This window comes from Podarcis tiliguerta (assembly GCF_965153285.1).
Source record: "Podarcis tiliguerta genome assembly, chromosome: 1".
Lineage (NCBI taxonomy): Eukaryota > Metazoa > Chordata > Lepidosauria > Squamata > Lacertidae > Podarcis > Podarcis tiliguerta.
Window position 1 is genome coordinate 111,370,794 of NC_139534.1, and position 21,669 is coordinate 111,392,462.

A 21,669-nucleotide genomic window follows, 5' to 3' on the forward strand; every position below is an offset into this window, starting at 1 on the left:
CCACAAGAACTATTGGAACTAAGAAGTAGGTGAATTATTTATTAATTTATTCTATTTGTATATAAGTGCACCAGAGACAACAAACAACAGTAGATAGGATCAAGACCAGCCCTTCAGTAAGTTGAAGGAGCACTTCAGTTCATGGGAAAGCACTTTGCAGAGCCTGCCCACTGATGAGGCAGGGTGAAGCACCCACCTGCCCCACTGCTTCCTCTTCCAGCAGAATGTCCCCCATCACCTCCTCCACCCACCCAGGGTACAGAAGACAAGCAGAAACACCTTGAGGAGTGCTCTGGTTCTTGCCGAGTTTGGCAAGAGGGGGGCACCTGGCAACAGTGGAGGGGGGGCATGGCGAGAGGTCAGGGAATGGTACATTCCCATTTTGCCTCAGGCGGCAAAACGGGATGCCACCTGGCACTGAGTGTTTGCAGAAGTAGCTGCTGAAAGTTCCTGCTGGTAGAAGTGTTAATTTTTGCCAGTTTCTTCACTGTATGCAGCACCTACACAATATCCTACACTACTGGGGTGTAGGAGTGTAGATTTCTAGTGGGCACAAGAAATCAGAAATTTGCCTCCCCCACTTCCATGAGCACAGCTCTGTAAATGGATATTTGGATCCCAGCCAACATAACATAAAATTACAATAAATATAATTTACTTAGGATTTTTAAAGGCATTTAAAACAGTAAACCGGTTTTGCTAAATATTTAATTTGCACACATACACACTAACACAAAAAAAAAAACCCTGGACCTTTCAAACTGACATTCAGATTATGGAAGTTGCATTTATAATGGGAAGAAAACTGCTTTATAAGATTGAAGTTATCTTAAAATGGTTACTTACCCCCATCTTCCTCAGAATCTAGATCAGATTCTTCACTGTCACACTGCCTGGTTTCTCGATGGCCCTCCATCTCATGGGTCCACAGCATTAAAGAGGTGTCTCCACCTCCAACACTGACTAATAAACTGTCGTCATGAGTCCAACGAACATTTGTTACATGTGTGCTATGAGCCACATACCTCTTAAACTTCCCATATTTTCCCTGAATATGAAATATACAAAGAATGTAGAACATTTCATTCATTAGCATTTTTAGGCAAGCCTACAAAGCATCTATATATGAGTCAAAGTAACACTGAACAATATGCTGGGCAGTAGTGGAGGGCCTGGTGCATCTGTGTCATTTACTTGACCTCCCTTTGGCTGCAATGCTGCTGCATATCATAATGGGAAGAAGACAGTCCAGCATTCCTGTTGGCACTGTTGCAAAACAATCCTGGTATACAACAGCAGTGCAGCTGAAGGGAGGTCAGCTGAGAGCACAGCCCTTCCTCACTATCCACTACTGCTATCCTACATATCTACATAGCTACTATTATTTCAATTGACATTTGATGATCTCCTTCTACCGGTCAACAATAGAAAGTGTCCTTTCATACTGCATCACGGTGTGATATGCTGGTTTGACATCATCTGATAGGAAGTGCCTACAGAGGGTGGTGAATACAGCACAAGATATTATGGGCTGTCCCGCGAATCCGCTGGATGAAATAGCGGAAAAACGTTGCCTCAGGAGAGTGAGGAAAATTCTCAGGGATGATTCACACCCTGGCCTGCACTTTCTTGATCTCCTGCCCTCAGGCAGAAGATATAGAAGCATGATTAGTTGCACTAACAGGGTAAAGAACAGCTTCTATCCGTTGGCTGTTAGGCTGCTGAATGAAAAGATAACAACAGGGCAACTGACTTTTGGGTTTGGTGGGTATGCGTCAGTAAATGAGGGGAATTAAGACTAAGAGAGCTGAGTGGGGGGTGCTCGTGTAATCTTACTGTATACAAGTTGTACAAGAGACAATAAAGTATTTCAATTATGGCCAGACAAAGACAAAGGGAGTGTTTAATTAAAGAATAGAACACACAATTTCTCAGAAACAGAATGGTTTGCCAAATTATCTCCAAATCAGATAAACTCAACAAAAGGAAACAACCACAGGGTAGTTACAGGCTGCAGTATTTGAAACATTAATACCCTTTTTTCAGTACCAGAATTACTCCGAACTCCAATGAATGACCCTTAACCACTGTCTCAGCTGCAGAGGTGTTATGGAATGTTTATGAACATTCCAACATATACATGGACGTCTGCTGCACAAATTAACCAGGCAGAGGGCCTTCTCAGCAGTGGCGCCCTCCCTGTAGAATGCCCTCCCATCAGATGCCAGGGAGATAAAAAATTACACGACATTTAGAAAACATTTGAATGCACAGTCTGACACTGTTCCCCTTTGTCTAGCTTTCACTCCTTAAGATTGCTGGAGGCAAACCCAAGGGAAGAAATAGTCATCCACTTTTTTTTCTGTAGCCTTGCCTCCACAACTATGTGTTGCAATGCCAGCCGAGATGTGATGCTAGAGGAATATCATTACTTGGGTTATGAGCTTGCATGGCCTGAGGAAGATGGCTAAAGATTTTACTGGAACACTTCATATTTTCATTCTCCCCCCAAATTTTTTTAAAAAAATAACTGTTAGAACAAAAATCCTGGAGCATTATGGGTGGGAAAAGCTGTGCAGTGGAAATGTGGTGTTAGATGTGTGATTTGAGTTGTTGGTATGTGAATGGGGGATTGTGTAGTATAAAGGGATGTCAATCATATTCTTCTTGCATTTGTGTCTTTGTCCAGGAGCTAAGGAGTTCTTACTTGAGAGATCTCCCATTTTATTTTCACAACAACTCTGTGAGGTATGTAAGACTCAAAAAGAGTCCTTTGGGTACCAGCAGAGAAGGGCTTTCAACCCAGGTGTCTCTAGTCCAAGTCCAGGACACTAGCCTCTGATTTGATAAATACATACATGTTCTAAAATGAATCTCTTCAGCCTGAAATAGCCACTAGGAGTGGGGTACTAGAATCAACCAGTGGGCTGGAACCTTAGCTCTATAAACCTCCATGGACCAAGTTTGACAGGTGTTTCTATCTATCATCTAGAATCACAATGATGTCAAGTAAACCATTTTTGCCCATGCAGTATGAAATCAAACCAACTGGGCAAAAAAACTGTGCATAGTACTTTCCAAGTACCATTTGCTGACTGGCAGTGCCTGCAAAGCCCCTTTCATTCAAGCCCTATCATCATATACGACACCAGCTGTAGGACAGGTGGGAATGGCACAACTTGACTGTAACAGCCTGGCAGACCAAATGGAAAGATCTGTTAGACCTAGTTAGGCTGTGGGCCAGAAGTTCCCTACCCAAGGGTTAAACAAAATCAAAATGGTGACAACTAAGGCCTGCTACACATATGCATACACATCACTTGAAAATATACCCTATGTTGGACTTCCGATCTCTGCAAGATGGTGAACGGAGCACATATCTGATTGCTCCAACAGATCTGAGCCCTGCGGAGAGTCAGGGGGAAACGCCAAGGCGTACCCCCCAAAAGTCTTGAGAGGGTTCTCAAGATGTCGAGGGGTCCAGCAGATTGCAAAGAGCTCTCCCGCAATTCCCAGACCCCTGCGCCAAAAGGCTCAGGAGAGTGGGGGAAAGAAGCAGGTTTGATTGCAGTCTTGGCAGCATGCTCCAGCCACCAGTAGAGATTTTCCGTAACCAACATTCAAGCCGACGGGAACGTAAAAAGATTAACTACTGAAATTAATTAAGCATAATTCGGCGCCAGACAAAGGATTAAAAAGGAAGTCTATTCTTCGTCTTCTGGGTAATTAAAAAAGTGCATGTGGAAAACTATTATCTTATTTGATATTTACAGTGTGGGCCTGCTGATGGGAGAATTGAAAGTAATTGAAACTCATTCTTTATTGCTTGACATTGCTACAGGATTTTAAAGCTGGCCATGACTTGGTATTTGTGTATGGAAAAGGAAACGTGGTGCCAGGACTCTGACAACATCTGAAAGCCCTTACGCTGCCCTTCCAAAGCTTTTCCCCAGTTGCGGAGAGGAAAGGTTAAGGCAATTGAAATCTACTCTTCTTGGCTTGTTACTGATACTGGAGTATAAAAGTGGAAACTGGATTTTGAACTGCAGCCATCATTAAAACTGAACTCAGCAGAGGAGATTTGGATTAAGATAATTAAAGTACTCTGTTGGGGGAATATAAGAAAGACTTATCTCAGCTGGAGGGATCTACAGAGCACTGAACTCAGTTTCCTGTATATAAATCAGAATTTTAAGGAGGAAAAAAAAACTGGCAAGAGAGGTTGACATACCTATTTATAAGGATCTTCAGGTGCTGCAACTCTTCAATCCACCCTGAGACGTTTCAGAAAATTGGGTACTGAATTTAGTACCGTCTCTCCTGGACAATTAAGTGGTAATTCTTATGGATATATTGTTTTGGTCTCTTTTTTTAAGGTAGATCGTCGTGCTTTCGAACTGCTAGGTTGGCAGGAGCAGGGACCGAGCAATGGGAGCTCACCCCATCGCGGGGATTCGAACTGCCAACCTTCTGATCGGCAAGCCCTAGGCTCTGTGGTTTAGACCACAGCGCCACCCCCGTCCCCAAGTTTTGATCAATTATGTGTAATTATTAGAAAATTGGGTAAATGGAAATGTAAGAGAATGTTGTTTATATAAATAACCAGAAGAGGGGATGGAGAGAAGTCTGGAGATTCCTAGAATCTTGAAGAAAAGGTTTTGAAAAGATATTTCTATACATAGGGATTGGGGTTAAAAATGTTCTTTTTTATTGATGTTAATGTGGAATTAAATTGTTTAAAACAATAAAAAAATTATTTAACAGAAAATATACTCTATGTTGACTTACAGATGAGCATGTGAATTGTCTCCATTGAAATGCATTGTGTCTGAGAAAATGTGGTACAATATGAATGCTTGATCTGTAGTTTTGATCTGTGTTAAAGCTGATTCACATATACCAATGAGAGATAAGAATACAAGTGTATTTTCAATGATTGCAGGTATGAAAACAGTAGGACTTTGTTATTTAACCCTCATAAGACTCATTATGCAAACACTGCATATTTACTTACTTTGGCAGGGTATCGGAAAAGCTTTACAAATCCAAAATCATCTCCTGTGGCCAAAACTGTACTATCACTGGTGAGGCACGAAGCAGTTACATCTGTAACTTCTCCAATTATTGGCCAAATTCCTTCACAGCAGGAGCCTAGAACACTTGTCCAGGATGTCCAGGAAATCTTTTCTGCCTATAAAGATAGCCTGTTTGAGAAAGGATACTTATCCATAGTTATACATCTGATCTCAGAGCAAACACCATAATCCTAGAGGTATACGCTATTCGCATCTCCCACTGAAATAATTAGGTATTACCTATGACAACTGCAGACAAAATGCTTTCAGTTTGAAGGAGGATCATATGGGTGTTTTATGAGGATGTGTTATCACCCAGTATTTGAGAAAATTTATTCCAATTACATTCTCATCTTCTTACCTTCACATGTCTGACAATTAATATGACTATGGCCATTAATACTGTTTTGAACTATGATAGAACACTGTGTGAATGATACTTTCCCATTGTACAGCAATACCTTAAATAAATTTATTTTTATCATTTGACAAGATACTCTGACTAATTAAAGGCTGAGAGCCAGCATGTGAATACCATAAATGCAAACAGGAATTTGCTACTGTTAGCTATGCAGAAAGTTTATTGTTTCCATATCTAACAGCAAGAACGGTTGCTTGCATGGTTTGCTTTAATGTCCTGAGGATAAACTGCGGGGAGAAGAATTTACACTACTTACAGCACAAGCCTATGCAAGTTTTCTAGGAAGTCAGCCCAGTTATGTTCAGAGGTTTTTCTTTCTCTCAGGTAAGTGTGCAAAGGACTGAAGCCTTAATGTGTTTGTGTTCTTTACTTCTATTTGTAGGACATAATTTGGGAAGGTTTTCTTTATATAAGGAAATCTTAAAGATTCCCTGACGTACCTTGACTTCCTGTGTCTTGCTGGTGATTAGTATAAACCACATTTGTAGCATTTGAATTTAATTCATATAGGTGAGTTTCTTAATCTCCCTGAAAGTGCAACACAGTAATACTCACTATTCTAATCTATTCTGGTCTTGTAAATCTATTTCATTGCTTGTTCTTAGTTTCTAATAGTCTGATTCCAAGACTTGCTGTACCACCAAGATAACATTTCATTTGAGGAATACTGACCAGTGTACCACAACAATGGAACATACCACAGCATTAAGCAGAGATACTAGCTTTTTTGGTGGTGGTGGTGGGGATATTGACAACAATTTCATTAAGCGAGGAAATACAATTATTTGGTGATAAAAAGCATTTTCAGATTTTGTAGGGGGGGGAGCTGGTATTGCAAATGAAGAATCTATCCTTAATGGCATCTGATAGGACATTTGTAAAATAGGTCTGCCTAGCAGGGTATTGGGATCTAGTAAAAAATTGCTGGTATTTAATTTTCAATTTAAATTTTGGATATCTTGAAAAGAGAAACTGCAGCATTTACTTTTGTGGCTAAGTCTTTGTCCTTCACTAAATATATATATATATAAGGAGGAAATTCCACAATTTCTTTTACATATTGACAAGGACCAAAACAACAAGTCTGAACCGTATATTCTGCCAAGGTCTCAAATACTATCACAATTGGTAAGGCAGAATTTAGATGTCGTTCACTGAAGGCATTAGAGTTCCAGAAGCTTTGGAGTTTTAGAACAGCAACTTTTGCATTCTACCACTAGGTGGACCTCAAGTCCCACCTGATGTCATCTTACATGCACAAGCAAATAACATACAGGCAGAGACCACCACCCCCTTTAGACACATTCAGTATGTGTGCAACCATGTACTGTACAGTATATGCGCATCACAACGAACCCAGAAGTGACCCAGAAACGTCATAAATACATCACTGAAACATTACTAAAAGGTGGGGGCAGGGTGGTGACAGAATGGGTTGTCTGAAGGCTTTTTCAATAGGTTTCAATTATACACGATTTCACCAATGTGTGTGGTGCCTCGGGATGTAACCCCACGTAAATGTGGGGCTGCCTGCAGTGCCTTCAAAATTATGTGAATGACAAAAAGAAAATATATATATTATTTACAAAATTGTATTTGAATTGAATGGTAAATCTTCTTACCTCTGTACTGGGAATTATCTGTTTTTTCCCCCGAGGAGCTTCAAAAAACAACTGTTCCTTAGCACCAGTGTTGACTTGTAAAAGCTTGCCTAAAAAATGTTCACCAAATACAAAATCTCATTGAAGACTTTTTTGTTTGTAGTTTGTTTACACAATATTTATTAATTCACTTCCTATGAAAATTTGTGAGAAATTCATCACTACCATTTGGAAATGCTACACAAAATTCATGCATAGTTTACAGTTTCCAAGCTACAGAAATATAGTCATTTTGAAGCAATTGTATTTCTTACCTCTTACATCCCAATCAATGTGTGTCACATAACTGGAAGAGCCCTTGCAGATTCCAACCCGCTTACTGCTCATTACATTGTAGATATCTACAAACGTATCATACGATGCTACAGATAAGTATTTTCCAGCGCCTAAAATGCAATCATAAGGAGATGAATACTTTCCCAAGTAACCTGATTTTCTACAAAAATAAATGTGAATCACATAATCTTTGGAAATGTCTTATTTGTAGTTTTGAGGTATGGTTTATGTTTCATGCTGTCTTGTTAGCATTTGTTTGCAAATTATTGCAAACCTATGCCAAAGGGAGGGGGGAGCAGTAAAAAAAAAGCAATTACATATGGAAAACATGTAAGAATAAATACTGAGGCAATAGATATCTCTAGATAAGCCTTATTATTGTAAATGTGTTGTTCAGATATTGTAAATATGCCATTGGGAAATATTTTACTTTTTTTAATGTATTTGATTTTCCCCAGGAAGAGCAGATCTTGATTAATGGGGAAGAGGGAATACAGGCTGGCATTTTGATACTAGCAATGTTATTGCATGCAAGAGGAGCACCCATCCCACAATAAATATCCATCTGGAAGAATACTATGAAGAACAAAATGTTACATGGACTGCAGATACAGATACAACCTTCATTAATCTTCAGTTACTACCCAACCTAGAAGTAATTTATGATGGGTACACCACCCTTACAGCATAGTAATCTTAATTCTGAAAAGGCCTGAAATTGACAGCAATTGAGTGGGGGAAATATTATCATAATGGCATTCTACAATTCTCAGTGACTTATCTGAAGCCAATTACAATTCTCAATTTGTGTGTGTTTGATGCATATATGATTACAACCGCTGTGTCTGACACTGGAAGAGGGCAGGGTGAGGCAGGATGGGCTTACACATGCTCTGCTGATGTGCATGATGACCCAGAATGTAATCCCTATGTAAATGGGGGGGGGGGTGCCTGTACTTACCAGGAGAAAATCGTATATCTGAAATAACGTCCTTCCTATGATGAAAAGAAACAAGATCCTCCAGAGTGTCTGAATTTACTATTAAGAAACTTCCATCATTCAGACCTACTGCTAATGCCTTCCCATCAGGAGAAAAACAACAAGATCTTCCCCCTGCCAAATGCAAAGAGACATATTTTAGTTCTAACTGGAGGCCTGCAGGCATTATTTTGCTGGAAAATGTGACGCATTATTATGTTGCACTTTCAAGTGTTCAAACTGTTACATGTACTTTCATTGATCCTTCATCTCTACAAGGTAAGTCAGTATGGGGAGTAATAATAATAATAATAATAATAATAATAGCAGCAAACTTCACACAACTTGAATCTAAGTTTGGGTAACCTATTTCCATATTACATTTTCAAAAGTTTAAATCTTTTTTACATTTTATTGTTCTAATACTAATATTATTTAATGCAACGTCACTTAGATTCTAATATGAGTGAACGGCAAAATGTTTGCAAATTTTGATGAAAACCACCGTCATCTTACCCTTCTTCAGTTTTCTAACAGCAAGCATGCAATGGCTGGGGGACAGATCCCATATTCTTAAGGTTTTATCATCACTTACAGTGGCACAAATAGGTAAATGAGGATGGGTAGCTAAACCCCAAACTTCTCCTTCCATGTGACCCTATAACAAACAAAAACAATTTAATTTACTGTATTACAAACAAGAATTAAGAATAGATTTTAAAACAACAACAGAGGATGCAGCCAACTTATTAAACAACACTAGAAATTATTATGAGTTTGAGGACTGTAAATTACTATATTTTATTGATTGTAAATAAAAAATCTGAACTTCCCAAGCCAATTGGTGGCCCATGGGAAGTGCTGCTCAAGGTGCTTTGAAGGCACTACCAATACCAGTAGCCTGCAAAGCCCCTTTCTGCAAGTTCCAGCTTTACCTGCCCCACACCTAGGCATGGCTAGACTAAAACAGCCTCATGAGCTCGGTGCAGGGGCAAACCTAGGCTTTAGTTCACCCAGATCAAAGACCCAGTTTGGCGCACACACACACACACCCTACACACATTTGCATACATACACACACACACACACAGGCTGGGAGCCTCAATGGCACTCCTCTGGAGGCTTCACCTGGCTACCCCCCCCACCCCACAGGTACAGCACTAGCTTGGGAGACCTAAAGGTTCTCCCCTCCTGGCACAGACATTACTATGTAACTGTTCTATATATTAAGAACTTGTACTTGAGCTTGCTTTTCCCTCCTCCCTCCCATTCCTTTTTCCTCATACATCATGTCTTTTTCAACTGTGAGTTTGAGGGAAGAGGCCGTCTTAGTAGTGATTTTTGTAAGCTGCTCTGAGAGCCTTTTAGGCTAAACGGCAGGTTATAAATGCCCCCAATAGACAATCAAACAAACCCACCTCATCCCTATCCCCTGCACAGTTTTGCCAATCTTTTAAAATGGATTTTCTTCTTCTGAAGGTGATGAACATGGGGGGAAACAAGAGAGATGACTGGACCAGTATCCAAGTTGCCAATCAGTAAGTTTGTCAAATGCTGAAGGCAGGAGAAAGCCGGAAATGTTTGTTTGCACACAGCCACAGCCTTACCACATTGATCCTAAATTGGCATTTTACACCACGAATTATGAAACATTATTATAGCAGCTGTACTTTAACATTTCAAAACTGAAAATGTTTTTTTAAAAAGAGAAATATATGGTTAATATTTACTGTACCTGAACAAGCAATGTTATTGGCCCACTTTTATCAACTTCCAGTATTTCACCATTCTTTGTGCCCACTAAAATATGACCATGTCCTAATGATATGGCACGTATAGAAGGGTTATCTTCTAAAAGGAGACCTAAATGAAAATATGTATATATATAACAGCTCAATTTTGGATGAAGTCACTATTTTAATTGGAAAGCTTATTATTTGCTTGTTTAATTTCTGACATAATCCTGGCTTGAACAGAAAGTTCAGACTTCCCAGTCTCTCTCTCTTATCTTTGGCTTCTGTTACGCAATCCAGTGCACACTTACCTGGAAATAAGTCCAGTGGAATTCAGTAGAACTTATTTGGGAGTGGACATGTATGGGTTTTCTCTTTTCAATCCACTTTTAAACATCTTCCTTCTGACAGTTTCAAAGGGCCATATTCTCCTCCCCCCAAGCCCCCCCCCCCGATCTGCTCTGGAGGTCCAGGAGAGCCCCCAGAACAGCACATGGGCGGAAGGAAAGGGAAGACTGTTTTGTCAGTCAAGCAGAGATGCTTGCATTGATAGAACTATCTCCTTAGCATGATGTAGAATACAACAACAACAACAACAACAAAAACAAATAAACGGTGTCTTAGCTGAATCACGTTTCCAATTTTGCCTTGACCCACATGATAATATATAGAAATCAATACATAGAACAGCAATCTAAGCTTTAACAAAAGTTCAGAGGCATGATGAATGAACTAAATAAATAAATGTTACCTTTGGAGCCAGGGGCCAAGGCAGCCCTTTTGATGGCATATGTTTTGAGACACCGTTCAAAGGTGTCATCCCAAAGAGCCACAACTCCATCCTTGCCTCCAGTTACAAATCCCTGAAAACATTAGAAATATTAGAAAGTGAACAGCAGAAAAGTTCTGTGGTACAGTAAACTTTAGTATGTTATTTAAATATGAATCCTGCTCATCAAGTACGGCAGTCTTGGACAGCACATCTATAGCAATCCTCATTATCCATACTTCTCAAGTCATATAGAACAGTAAATAAATATGAATATGGCCAAGATGAATATATTATTTAAACTCAGATTAGCAGAGGTGATATAGCTTCATTCTAAAATGTGTTAGAAATTCTATTCAAATCACCAAAAAAGAGATTTAACCTTAATTGTCCTGAGAACAGTGGGACTACTTGTGTGCTTTCAATTTATTTGCACTTAAGTATTACTTTAAAACAAGCTAGTTAATTTCTTCATTGTAAAAAACATCACCCATATTAGACTGTGCAGCATTAGGGGGCACTAGAAAGCTTTCAAAAGCACTTCATTATATGGCAGGTGGTTCTCTTGTTAAAAAAAGAAGAAGAAATCTTATTGGGCCTGACAAAACACCAAGGCTCTATAGCAGCTCTTTAGATATTGGCTATACATTTTTAAAATACAATAAATTATTACTGATCCATTTTCAATATAAACCACTCACTTTTTCCAGTGCATGCATACTGAACACAGGGCCATCGTGTGCTTTCACAGTTTTTATGAGGAAGAGATCTCTCCATATGCATACATCCCCCGTTGAAGTTCCAGAAAATGACATCTCTTCTGTCCAGCCATAAACTGCACACATCATTGTATCAATCTTCCCCATTGGACCTACATAGCCCTTTTTCCCAATCAGTCCACCACCTTAAATTAAAATTAAATAATAACAATAAAAATAATTATTCAGTATCTCTATGAACCTAACTATGTATCTGTATGGGTGTAATTTTCTAAAAGACGATACAGGAACATTTTTAATGAAGTTTAATTTCCTTTTTGTCACTTTAATTTATTAAACGTGCAATTTCTTTTGTTCCAAAATTGAGAGAAAATGTGTACATCAGCAAATGGACTTAGACAACACGATAGCTCAGTTGGTAAAGCACGAGACTCTTAGGACTCAGCTAGATTACAGTGGTACCTCTGGTTACGTACTTAGTTCATTCCGGAGGTCCGTTCTTAACCTGAAACTGTTCTTAACCTAAAGCACCACTTTAGCTAATGGGGCCTCCTGCTGCTGCCACGCCACCGCCGCACGATTTCTGTTCTCATCCTGAGGTAAAGTTCTTAACCTGAGGTACTGTTTCTGGGTTAGTGGAGTATGTAACCTGAAGCGTATGTAACCTGAAGCGTAAGTAACCCGAGGTACCATTGTAGTAAAGAAAAGGCGATTTATATGCATTGTATATGCGATATAACATTCTGCCACCAGATGTCACTGTGGAGTCCCATTTTTCTCTACCTGTAAATTTACAAGGCGTTTAACAAACACATCTTTGATGTGTTTAGATCCAGCCTCAGGGTTGTGGGTTTAAGCCCAATGTTGTGCAAAAAGATTCTTTCGTTGCAGAGAGTTGGACTAGATGACCCTCATGTTCTCTTCCAGCTCTACGATTCTATGACTGTAGTCTTATGCACACTTAAGGATAAGATAAGAACATAAGAGCTCTGCTGGGTCAGACCAAAGCAACTTGTTTTCACAATGGCCAAAGAGATGCCCATGGAAAGCCTGTAGGACAGGAGCACAGGAGCACTCTCTCCACTTGTGCTCCCCACCAACTGATATTGAGGCATACTGATAGTCTTCTCCACCATGAGTTTGCCTAATCCTCTTTTAAAGTCATCCACCTTGGTGGCCACTACTACAAGAGAGATGCAAATAATTCATTTGACTTGTCTTACCTGCTCTTCGCCAGAATTTTATGTGTTTCATTCCAGCTGTAAGAAGTTTATCAGGCATGTAGGGGTTAATCTTGACGACAAATATTTTATCTTTGCTCCCCCTAGAACAATATACAAAATATTTTGACTTTTGATTTGTGGGGAAAGCTTTCTCCGTGGCAATAAAGTTAAGGAAAACAAAAGTCTTGGGCTGGACCAGATGAGCTTTGAGGTCCTTTCCAACTCGACCATTCTATGAATTGTTCACACTCAGTAATGAATCGATGTGTTGGGGAAAATGGAAGAACTGTCTATTTTTTTACTTTTAAAAACATGAAGATTGATCCAACATTGATTTTATTGTATGCATGTGAATTAAATGGTTCACAACAATTATATTCAGTTATATTTCAATAACTTTTTCAAGAGGTTTGGATCATGTTTACAATACAGTTAGGGTATAGTCTGGTATGGTAGACTCTGAAACACTACTTTCACTAGCCTATATTCAGTATTAAGAATACCTCTGCTCTATTAACACTATATTTTTCCTTTAAAAAGCCTAGTTCACAAACTCATGAATCAGAATACACAATCGTGTTGAGAAATAGCAGTATGAAGTAGTTTCTCAGCCTGCTAAGAAACAGTTATCTATGTCTGCATTAAATGATGCATATAACACCTTCCTTTGTTAATAATAAAGGCTGTAAGACTTCTGACCATCACAGTGGTGATGAGTTATGGTGGCTTCTAGTATCAGCCCTTTTATTCATATTATTTACTCACTTTGTGGACTCCCCCTTTTGGACAGGGCCCAGATCCACAAGATGGCTATTAAATAAATGAAACACCATGTATCAGAGTGCAGATGTGGTTATCTTCTTGCACTTATTGGAGTGGGGGCGCCAAAGTATGGCTTCCCACTGGGTACTCTTATCCTACATCTGGGAGTGCAGGACTTTTGTGAGTGGGTCCAATGAACATACAGTCAAACCTCCATTGCTGAACGTAATCCAGAAGGCCGTTCGACTTCCAAAATGTTCGACAATCGAAGATCAAAGGGCAGTTGGCAAAATCAATGGAGAAAAAAGGAAAGAAAAACTCCCTGGAAGCTGTTTTGCTTCCCAAAATCATTTGAAAACCAGAGCAGTTACTTTTGGGTTTTCAGCATTTGGGAGATGAAACGTACAGTAACGCAGACGTTCGGGAATCGAGGTTTAACTGTATAATGTGCATATAAAGTCAAAATGCGCTTTCAATTCCTGGATTAAATGTAGGGTATCATTCATGCAATTCACACCTATGCCCTAGGCATGCTGTACAGGGGTCAGCAAACTTTTTAAGCAGGGGGCCGGTCCACTGTTCCTCAGACCTTGTGGGGGCCTGGGCAATACTTTGAAAAAAATATATGAATGAATTCCTATTCCCCACAAATAACCCAGAGATGCATTTTAAATAAAAGGACACATTCTACTCATGTAAAAACACACTGATTCCTGGACTGTCCGCGGGCCAGATTTAGAAGGCAATTGGGTCAGATCAGGCACCGGGCCTTAGTTTGCCTACCCATGTGCTATATCCGCACTTTGCTGTCCAGCGGCTCAAGAAGACACAACCTCACTTTCGCACTGTGTATAGGTGAAGGTCATTCAAACCTCCTCAAGAGTACTTGTACTTTTCATCCTGGCCACTTATGCCTTGATTTGTTTCCATAATTAAGCTAAACTCTTACCTGACTGATGAAAGCTTCTCTCCTTTTCTCCAGTCCCAAAGAACAATAGTGTGATTGTCATCTATTCCAACGGAAGCTAACCGTTTGCCATCCGCTATAAAAGAAAATTATAAGAATGATGGGCATAATCATAATTCTGTAATCAGCAGGATGTGTTAATGTCTATGGAAATCTCCTTCATGTTCAAATCCTCATTCTCACTCATTTTTGTATCTAAGCAGGAGCTATGTTGATTAGGGTATACTCTGTATACCCATATTTATTCTTTTCATGTCTTTCTCATGTTCATTAGGAATATCACTCATTACCACTTTCCCAGAGTCCCTCCAAAATTGGACGTTTGATTTTCCATTCCCTCCTTTCTAGGCTTTGTACATACTGACTAGCAGTCACTGGACACTATTAAAATATATATCAAAACATATATATGCCTTTGATCTGTATGGAGTCAACTGGTTCTGAATGGACTGTACTCTCCTAGAGTTAGGCAAATGAGTACCAAAGACAGGGACATTCCAGTGCTGGCCACAAATTTATGTAATATGACCCCCACCCCAACCTCAAAGGACACAGGGCACCTTTATTAGTGACTTTTACCATAATCATTTTTCTTCAAGCCTAAATCAGAATTTCTACAGCATAATGAGAGGAAAGCCTGAAAATGAGGCTAATCTCCTCAAAGCAAAGAGCAAAATATTGCAGTTGTTCTTATAGCAATGTAATAGTGATCTATTCTTAGGACCTAAAAAGCTGTGTCACATTTCCAACAACTCTAGTTTCCAAGTCAAAAGATGATCAATCATAAATACCTGAAAAGTCAACAGCACAAACACCATATTGATGATAGCCCTTTAACACAGACAGTGGTTTGATTGTCTCTGTATCCCAAATATGGATTGAGCAATCACGACCAACCTTAAACAAAAGAGATTGAACACATTATGCAGAAAGAAAACTAACCAACTAAAAAAACTCCAAGAGGTATAATGCTTATTTGTCCATAACATCCATTTCATGTTTCTTTCACATGGTTATAACACTAATTTGGATACAAGAAATAAAATTATGGTTCACAGGTCTCAGACTATGTTCTTATTCTGAATGTTAGCTATGTGTATAAAGAAGCAGAAATATGCAGGGCTATTAAAAGAGCAGCCTTTTCACCTTTGTTTAATCAAATTGGGGTTAATTCAACTGAATTCAATCTTTTGCAAAATGTCACATTTTATCAGTATCTTCATCAAGCACATTCTATACTATAGCTACAAATATGAATGCTCCTATTTCAGATATTCTATAAACACTAGCCATTCTATACTTCAGTAGTTCCAGTGTCCACACGAGGGCACTAATGTACACGCAGCTGCTTTAGCATACTTTGATGTACCGTATTTTTCGCTCTATAGGACGCACCCAACCATAGGACGCACCTTGTTTTAGAGGGGGAGAACAAGGGGGGAAAAATTCTCTCCCTCTCTGCTCAGCGCCCCTTCAGCGAAGCGGCAGGAAAAACGGAGCCCCTTCCATTTCTCCTCCCGCTTGGCTGAAGGGGCGCTGCGCGGCTCTCCCTCTCTGCTGAAGCCAGGAGAGTCTTTGTCTCACGGCTTCAGGAAAAGGAACCCAAAGCCTTTGGAGCGCAGTGCGAGTTCCCGCTGCGCTCCAAAGGCTTCAGGTGGCTATCCCTGAAGCCTGGAGAGCGAGAGGGATCGGTGTGCACGGACCCCTCTCGCTCTCCAGGCTTCAGCGAAAGCAACACGTAGCCTCTGGAGTGCGGAGGGAGTGCTCCCTCTGCGCTTTGGAGGCTTTGCGTTGCTATCGCTGAAGCCAAGGGGCCTGCATTTGCTCCATAGGACGCACACACATTTCCCTGTAATTTTTGGAGGGGAAAAAGTGAGTCCTATAGAGCGAAAAATATGGTAAGTCGTGTCATGAGCAATCTCCCAAAAGAGGAATACAGCATTCCTCTATATAGAAGAAAGCAGGAAAACTCTTGCAGGGAGAAGTATGCAGCAGTGCATGATGCAGGTATAAAGATTTTGCAGAGGGATAGTAGCCATGTTAGTCTCTTGCAGCTAAAACAAAAGATATTTTTGTTAGTCTTTAAAGTGCCACAAGACTTTGTTTCACACTTCCAGCATAAGCTCTTTCATAGTTGAATAAATCTATGTATGCCTACTTGTTTTTACTCAAGTAACCAAGCTGAAACCTGTCTTCTACAACTGTACTGCTTTCACATGCTTTTCACAGAGGCATATTCCACAGATTTATGAAATATAAATTTATAAGCTCACTAAAACAACACAGGATATCTAGTTCTCCTAAACATGAATCCTACCTGGCCTGTTGCCACATAGTCCTTTAAGGGATGAATAGCAAGACACAGAATATCATCATCATGACCCAAATAAAAACGTTGTGTGTTCTGCTGCCGATTGTATACTACACCCACTGCTGCAACATGGTACACAATTTCTCCAGTCTGAGTGTAAAATAAATTACTGCGACAGTCATAGCCTCTGTAACTAATAAAACAGTTAGACATTTAGGCATCATGACACAGTACAGTCAACTAAATATTTTAGTTTTTATAGTTACATACTGCAAAATGTAAAAAAAAACAAAACTAAACTAAAATATTTAGTTTTTTTATAGTTACATACTGCAAAATGCTGGAAAAGACCCTGATGTTGGGAAAGACTGAGGGCACAAGGAGAAGGGGACGACAGAGGACAAGATGGTTAGACAGTGTTCTCGAAGCTACAAACATGAGTCTGACCAAACTGCAGGAGGCAGTGGAAGATAGGCGTGCCTGGCGTGCTCTGGTCCATGGGGTCACGAAGAGTCGGACACGACTAAACGACTAAACAACAACAACTGCAAAATGATTTTGATAGTTCCATCAAAAGTACTCCAAAAGAATAAAAATATCTCTAGTATGGGAGAACAGTAAATCAGGCAAGGTTACATCAACAATTTCCCCCTTCAAGTGATGATTGTAGGAGGCATAAAGAAATTTGAAAATAACTTGTATGGTTAAAAATATATTTCAATGTATTTCTCTGTTTCTGGAGGATAAACTAAGAATATTATGTTGTTGGTCCTTTAAAATGTTTATTTATTTAATTAAATATTTAATAGTTATAATCTGCACTTTCATAAATTATAGTAAAAAAGCTTAAAACATACAAAATGTAATAAAAGCAGTTCATAAATATCAATAAAACATAATTTTTAAAAAACACCAGTAGATACAGGTTGGTTGTAAAAAGAAATTGATGTTGTGAAGGCCTCTATGAGCAATACAGTTTTCATAAGATATCTGAAAGGAGGCTGGGGCAGTTCCTGCCAAACCTATACTGGTAAGGGGTACCACAGGGCCAGGCTGCCACTAAAGGCTCAGTGCCTAATGAAGGCCAAATGAACTTCAAGGGTGTGTTCTGCTTCTTTCTCCCATTTCTCATAGAACTAGTTAATCCAAATTAACAATTTACTAGAAGAATGCCCAGTTAACCCTTCCTTAACCCACAGAAATTAACCATTTACTAGAAGAATCCTTAATTTGTCCTAGTGATTCATTGAATCCAAGCATTAGACAAACAAAACTTTCACAAATCTAGCAAATTCTTTAGTTATGATATTCAGAAAGCTGCAACTGAATTTCTCTGTCTTGTGCATAGGTTTTTTTTAAAAAATGATAAATATTACTGCGTATGGGGAGGGTTTGAAATGACCTCATGGTGCTGGAAGAGAAAGGTTTAAAGTGTTCTTTCCCCTAGTTATATCCCCTCCCCCCAAAACTGCTATTTACCCTCAGGGCAAATCAGGTATAATACATTTTCCCAGTATGGTATTTCTATGTTTTCAACTGCAAGCAAATAGTACTTTTTGGGGGAAGGGGGAGATTTAAATCAGAAAAAAATGGAATTTGAGGGAAGGAGACATACTTTCCCCTCAGCACTGTGGTCCCAATCCAAATGGCCCCATGAATGCTTTCGTGTTTTTCTAAAAATAAAAAGTGGCATATCCAATCACAGATCACATCTAGTTTAGCCCTTAAATGTCTAAATCCATGTAAAACAAAATAATCTGATTTGCTTGCTTTTAGGCAAAAAGATAAATTTACAAACCCATGAACAAAGTGTAATCTTATACTATTGATTGGAGCCCGTTCTCTTCTTTTTGAAGCTGCAGTTTTTCGTTTTTCTTTGCATTGCTCTTTAAGCTGAGGTAGATCTTCTTTGTAAACCTTAGCAGAGAATATAAAGTTCTCTGTAATTGTACATATCTGAAAAGCAAATCTCTCTGAGGAACAGAGGTTGATAGATCATTTTCTTAGCTTCCCACATGAACTGCATACGCCACATGGTTGCAATATTAGAACTGAAACCTTGCTTTTTCTGTTACTATTAATAGTAAAAGTACTCTGACCAAATCAGAGTATTTGGGCAATCTTTCTACTAGCTCCAGAGGTTTAAATGAGAGAGTTCATAAAACCCATTGGTAATATTGGACAGCATTAAGATGACCCACAGCTCTGCTGAAGCAATTCCGCTCCAGCGACTGGACATACAGCCATGTCTCAGCAAACCTAAACATAACAGGGAACCAGTATACTGCATGAAATATGAGTGGAGCAACAACTGCCAATGCTGCTTGCAGCTGATTAGAGCAATTATAATAACACCTGGTGAAACAGGAAGCCATAGGGTGCCGCTGTTGTTTTCTAATATCATTATTTGTTTATTGCTGTTTTCATATTAAACTCTGTAAAACACATTACAAAGTTTACAAAGTTTAAATTATAAGATGAAGTACACATTTTTAACATACCAGAAGCTGGCTCCTCTGCTTGCTTAACTTACCAACCCACCAGGCCCTTTCTAAACCCTTGCAAACCCTTCTCACTGTACCCTTGCCAGAGCTCTCCTCCCTGTACATCAGGGGTGGGGGAGATTTTTGGCTCCTGATTTTTGGCATTTGGCCCAGGCCATCAGCTATTATAACAGTTCTGATCAGTTCTAATACAGTCTGTGAGTGATACACAGGCTTTGTTGCAGCAGGGTGTATTAGCATATTTATGTTTATAATATAAGACAATACCTGTCGACGGTATGTGATTTGTGTCTCTTGTTCAATTTCAGAGTCCAGCTCTGGAACATCAGATTGATCAGAATCAGATTCTTCACTATTAGAGTCAACGAGGCTTTCTTTGATAGATAGAGAAAAAGAATAATAAATGAGTAGGTATTGAAAATAGAAGATACAACGTAAAGGTAATAAAATTACTCAGTTAACTGCAAAGTCCTAAGCATGGTTACTGACAACAACTGTGATATATATGCCTAAATAAAAAAATAGTAATTTCCCACCACTTGTACTCAATGGTCCAGGACCAAAACAACAGAAAACAGAAAGTCAAACCAAAATTGAGAAAACATTGGAGTATTTACAGTCATCCAGATCAAGAAGCAGAAGTCCCAACCATCACTGCAAAACACATATCACTAACAATATTTTAAATTATTTTCCAACTCCTATCAAATGATGCATCACTCACCTTGTGGTGCTATGTGAAGAGCATCCTTCAGCTTCCTTTCAGGAACAAATTTCCACTGGAAAACAGAATGGTCTGCTCCACCAATAGAAATAACCCACTGATAATCATGTGACCACCTGACATTTGTCACGTGTGCTGAATGACCAAGGTATTTCTTAAATTTTGCCCCTATTAAGAAAAAATCAGTTTTATCATGTGTCAAATTATGTATCAATTTAAAGAGTTGTTTTACACCATAGCTTATAACCAGCTGTGCCTTGCCTAAGGAGATACATGCTTTTGGTTATGCAAGAGGTGAGTCCCAATTTCTGCTAATGGTTCCTCTGCAGTTTCATTCCATCAAATACTGTCCCTGAGGGGCACCTTAATTTTCAGGTTTTCCAGGCAAATGCACTGGGGTGGAGGAGGTAGGAAAGTCTCATTGTGCAAGTAAAAGTCTGCTCAAGGTTTGTAGTATCCCACTGAGTATACAGTGGTACCTCAGGTTACATATGCTTCAGGTTACAGACTCCTCAGGTTACATATGCTTCAGGTTACAGACTCCACTAACCCAAAAATAATGCTTCAGGTTAAGAACTTTGCTTCAGGATGAGAACAGAAATCGTGCTCTGGCGGCGCGGCAGCAGCAGGAAGCCCCATTAGCTAAAGTGGTGCTTCAGGTTAAGAACAGTTTCAGGTTAAGTACAGACCTACGGAACGAATTAAATACTTAACCTGAGGTACCACTGTATTGCAGAATATCTAACATGCCAGCCCAGTCAGTTACAACTGTGCTACTTTGTTAAATGAGAGCAACAAGCTACCGATATCAACCAATGCTGTTTTGTATATGAAACCCTTTCTAGCAGGTCAAGGATATTTGACTGTAACATTCCCCCCCCCCACACACACACCTTCCACATACCCTTTTACTATGTGGAAAACAGAATGTGACATCTGGACTTTTGGGGCTTATCTGAGTGCAGCATCTCATTGACCCCAAAATCTGACCCCAAAATCTCTTATCTGAAACGTAAACAAGGGTCACAAATGCTAACAGTCATTTGGATAAGAAAAAAATTCCACTATTATTTTAAAAGTTTTTTTTTTCCATTTAAAAAGCCAGATTCTAACTTATGAGAACTTTCCATCCTGGGTATTCTGTTATTTACATTCCAAGCACACACTAAATAATTACCTTTCCTTAAACAAGGATACCGAAACAATTTTACTATTCCATAGTCATCTGCTGTAACTAGAACTTGGCCCATAAAATTTGCATCTACAGAATTGATATCATTGATCTCTGAATATTTAGGCCATATTCCATTAACTTCAAGGCCTGCAACTGAAGTCCATGAAGCCCACTGGACACCTTTTAACTCATCCTTATTCATCACTTCTTTCCCACCTAGAAATAGAAAGATACTTGTTTAATCATTCACTCGATTTATACGGGCAATTATCATATTAACTGGATTGTATTCAATATTGCACAAGGAGAAGGCTGCTTGTGCAACCAATTCTTCCCCCTCCCTTCCCTGCAGCCAATCATACCCCTGCCCC

General features: G+C 39.3%; 1 protein-coding gene across 12 annotated transcripts in view; it reads right to left on the reverse strand.

Moving 5' to 3' along the window:
* Positions 1-21,669, reverse strand: part of EML5 (EMAP like 5) — an 88,152-nt gene that overhangs the window by 30,435 nt on the left and 36,048 nt on the right. For all 12 annotated transcript variants that reach the window (XM_083433219.1, XM_083433227.1, XM_083433225.1 and 9 more), the window contains exons 10-26: positions 21,302-21,514; positions 20,125-20,292; positions 19,668-19,774; positions 18,695-18,813; positions 16,903-17,089; positions 15,377-15,482; positions 14,568-14,661; positions 12,857-12,957; positions 11,616-11,818; positions 10,897-11,008; positions 10,148-10,275; positions 8,929-9,070; positions 8,395-8,547; positions 7,412-7,543; positions 7,119-7,207; positions 5,015-5,191; positions 847-1,048 (exon numbers count right to left, since the gene is read on the reverse strand). In XM_083433219.1, coding sequence (XP_083289345.1) covers positions 847-1,048; positions 5,015-5,191; positions 7,119-7,207; positions 7,412-7,543; positions 8,395-8,547; positions 8,929-9,070; positions 10,148-10,275; positions 10,897-11,008; positions 11,616-11,818; positions 12,857-12,957; positions 14,568-14,661; positions 15,377-15,482; positions 16,903-17,089; positions 18,695-18,813; positions 19,668-19,774; positions 20,125-20,292; positions 21,302-21,514 — 2,433 coding nt within the window. The remainder of the gene's footprint in view (positions 1-846; positions 1,049-5,014; positions 5,192-7,118; positions 7,208-7,411; positions 7,544-8,394; positions 8,548-8,928; positions 9,071-10,147; positions 10,276-10,896; positions 11,009-11,615; positions 11,819-12,856; positions 12,958-14,567; positions 14,662-15,376; positions 15,483-16,902; positions 17,090-18,694; positions 18,814-19,667; positions 19,775-20,124; positions 20,293-21,301; positions 21,515-21,669) is intronic.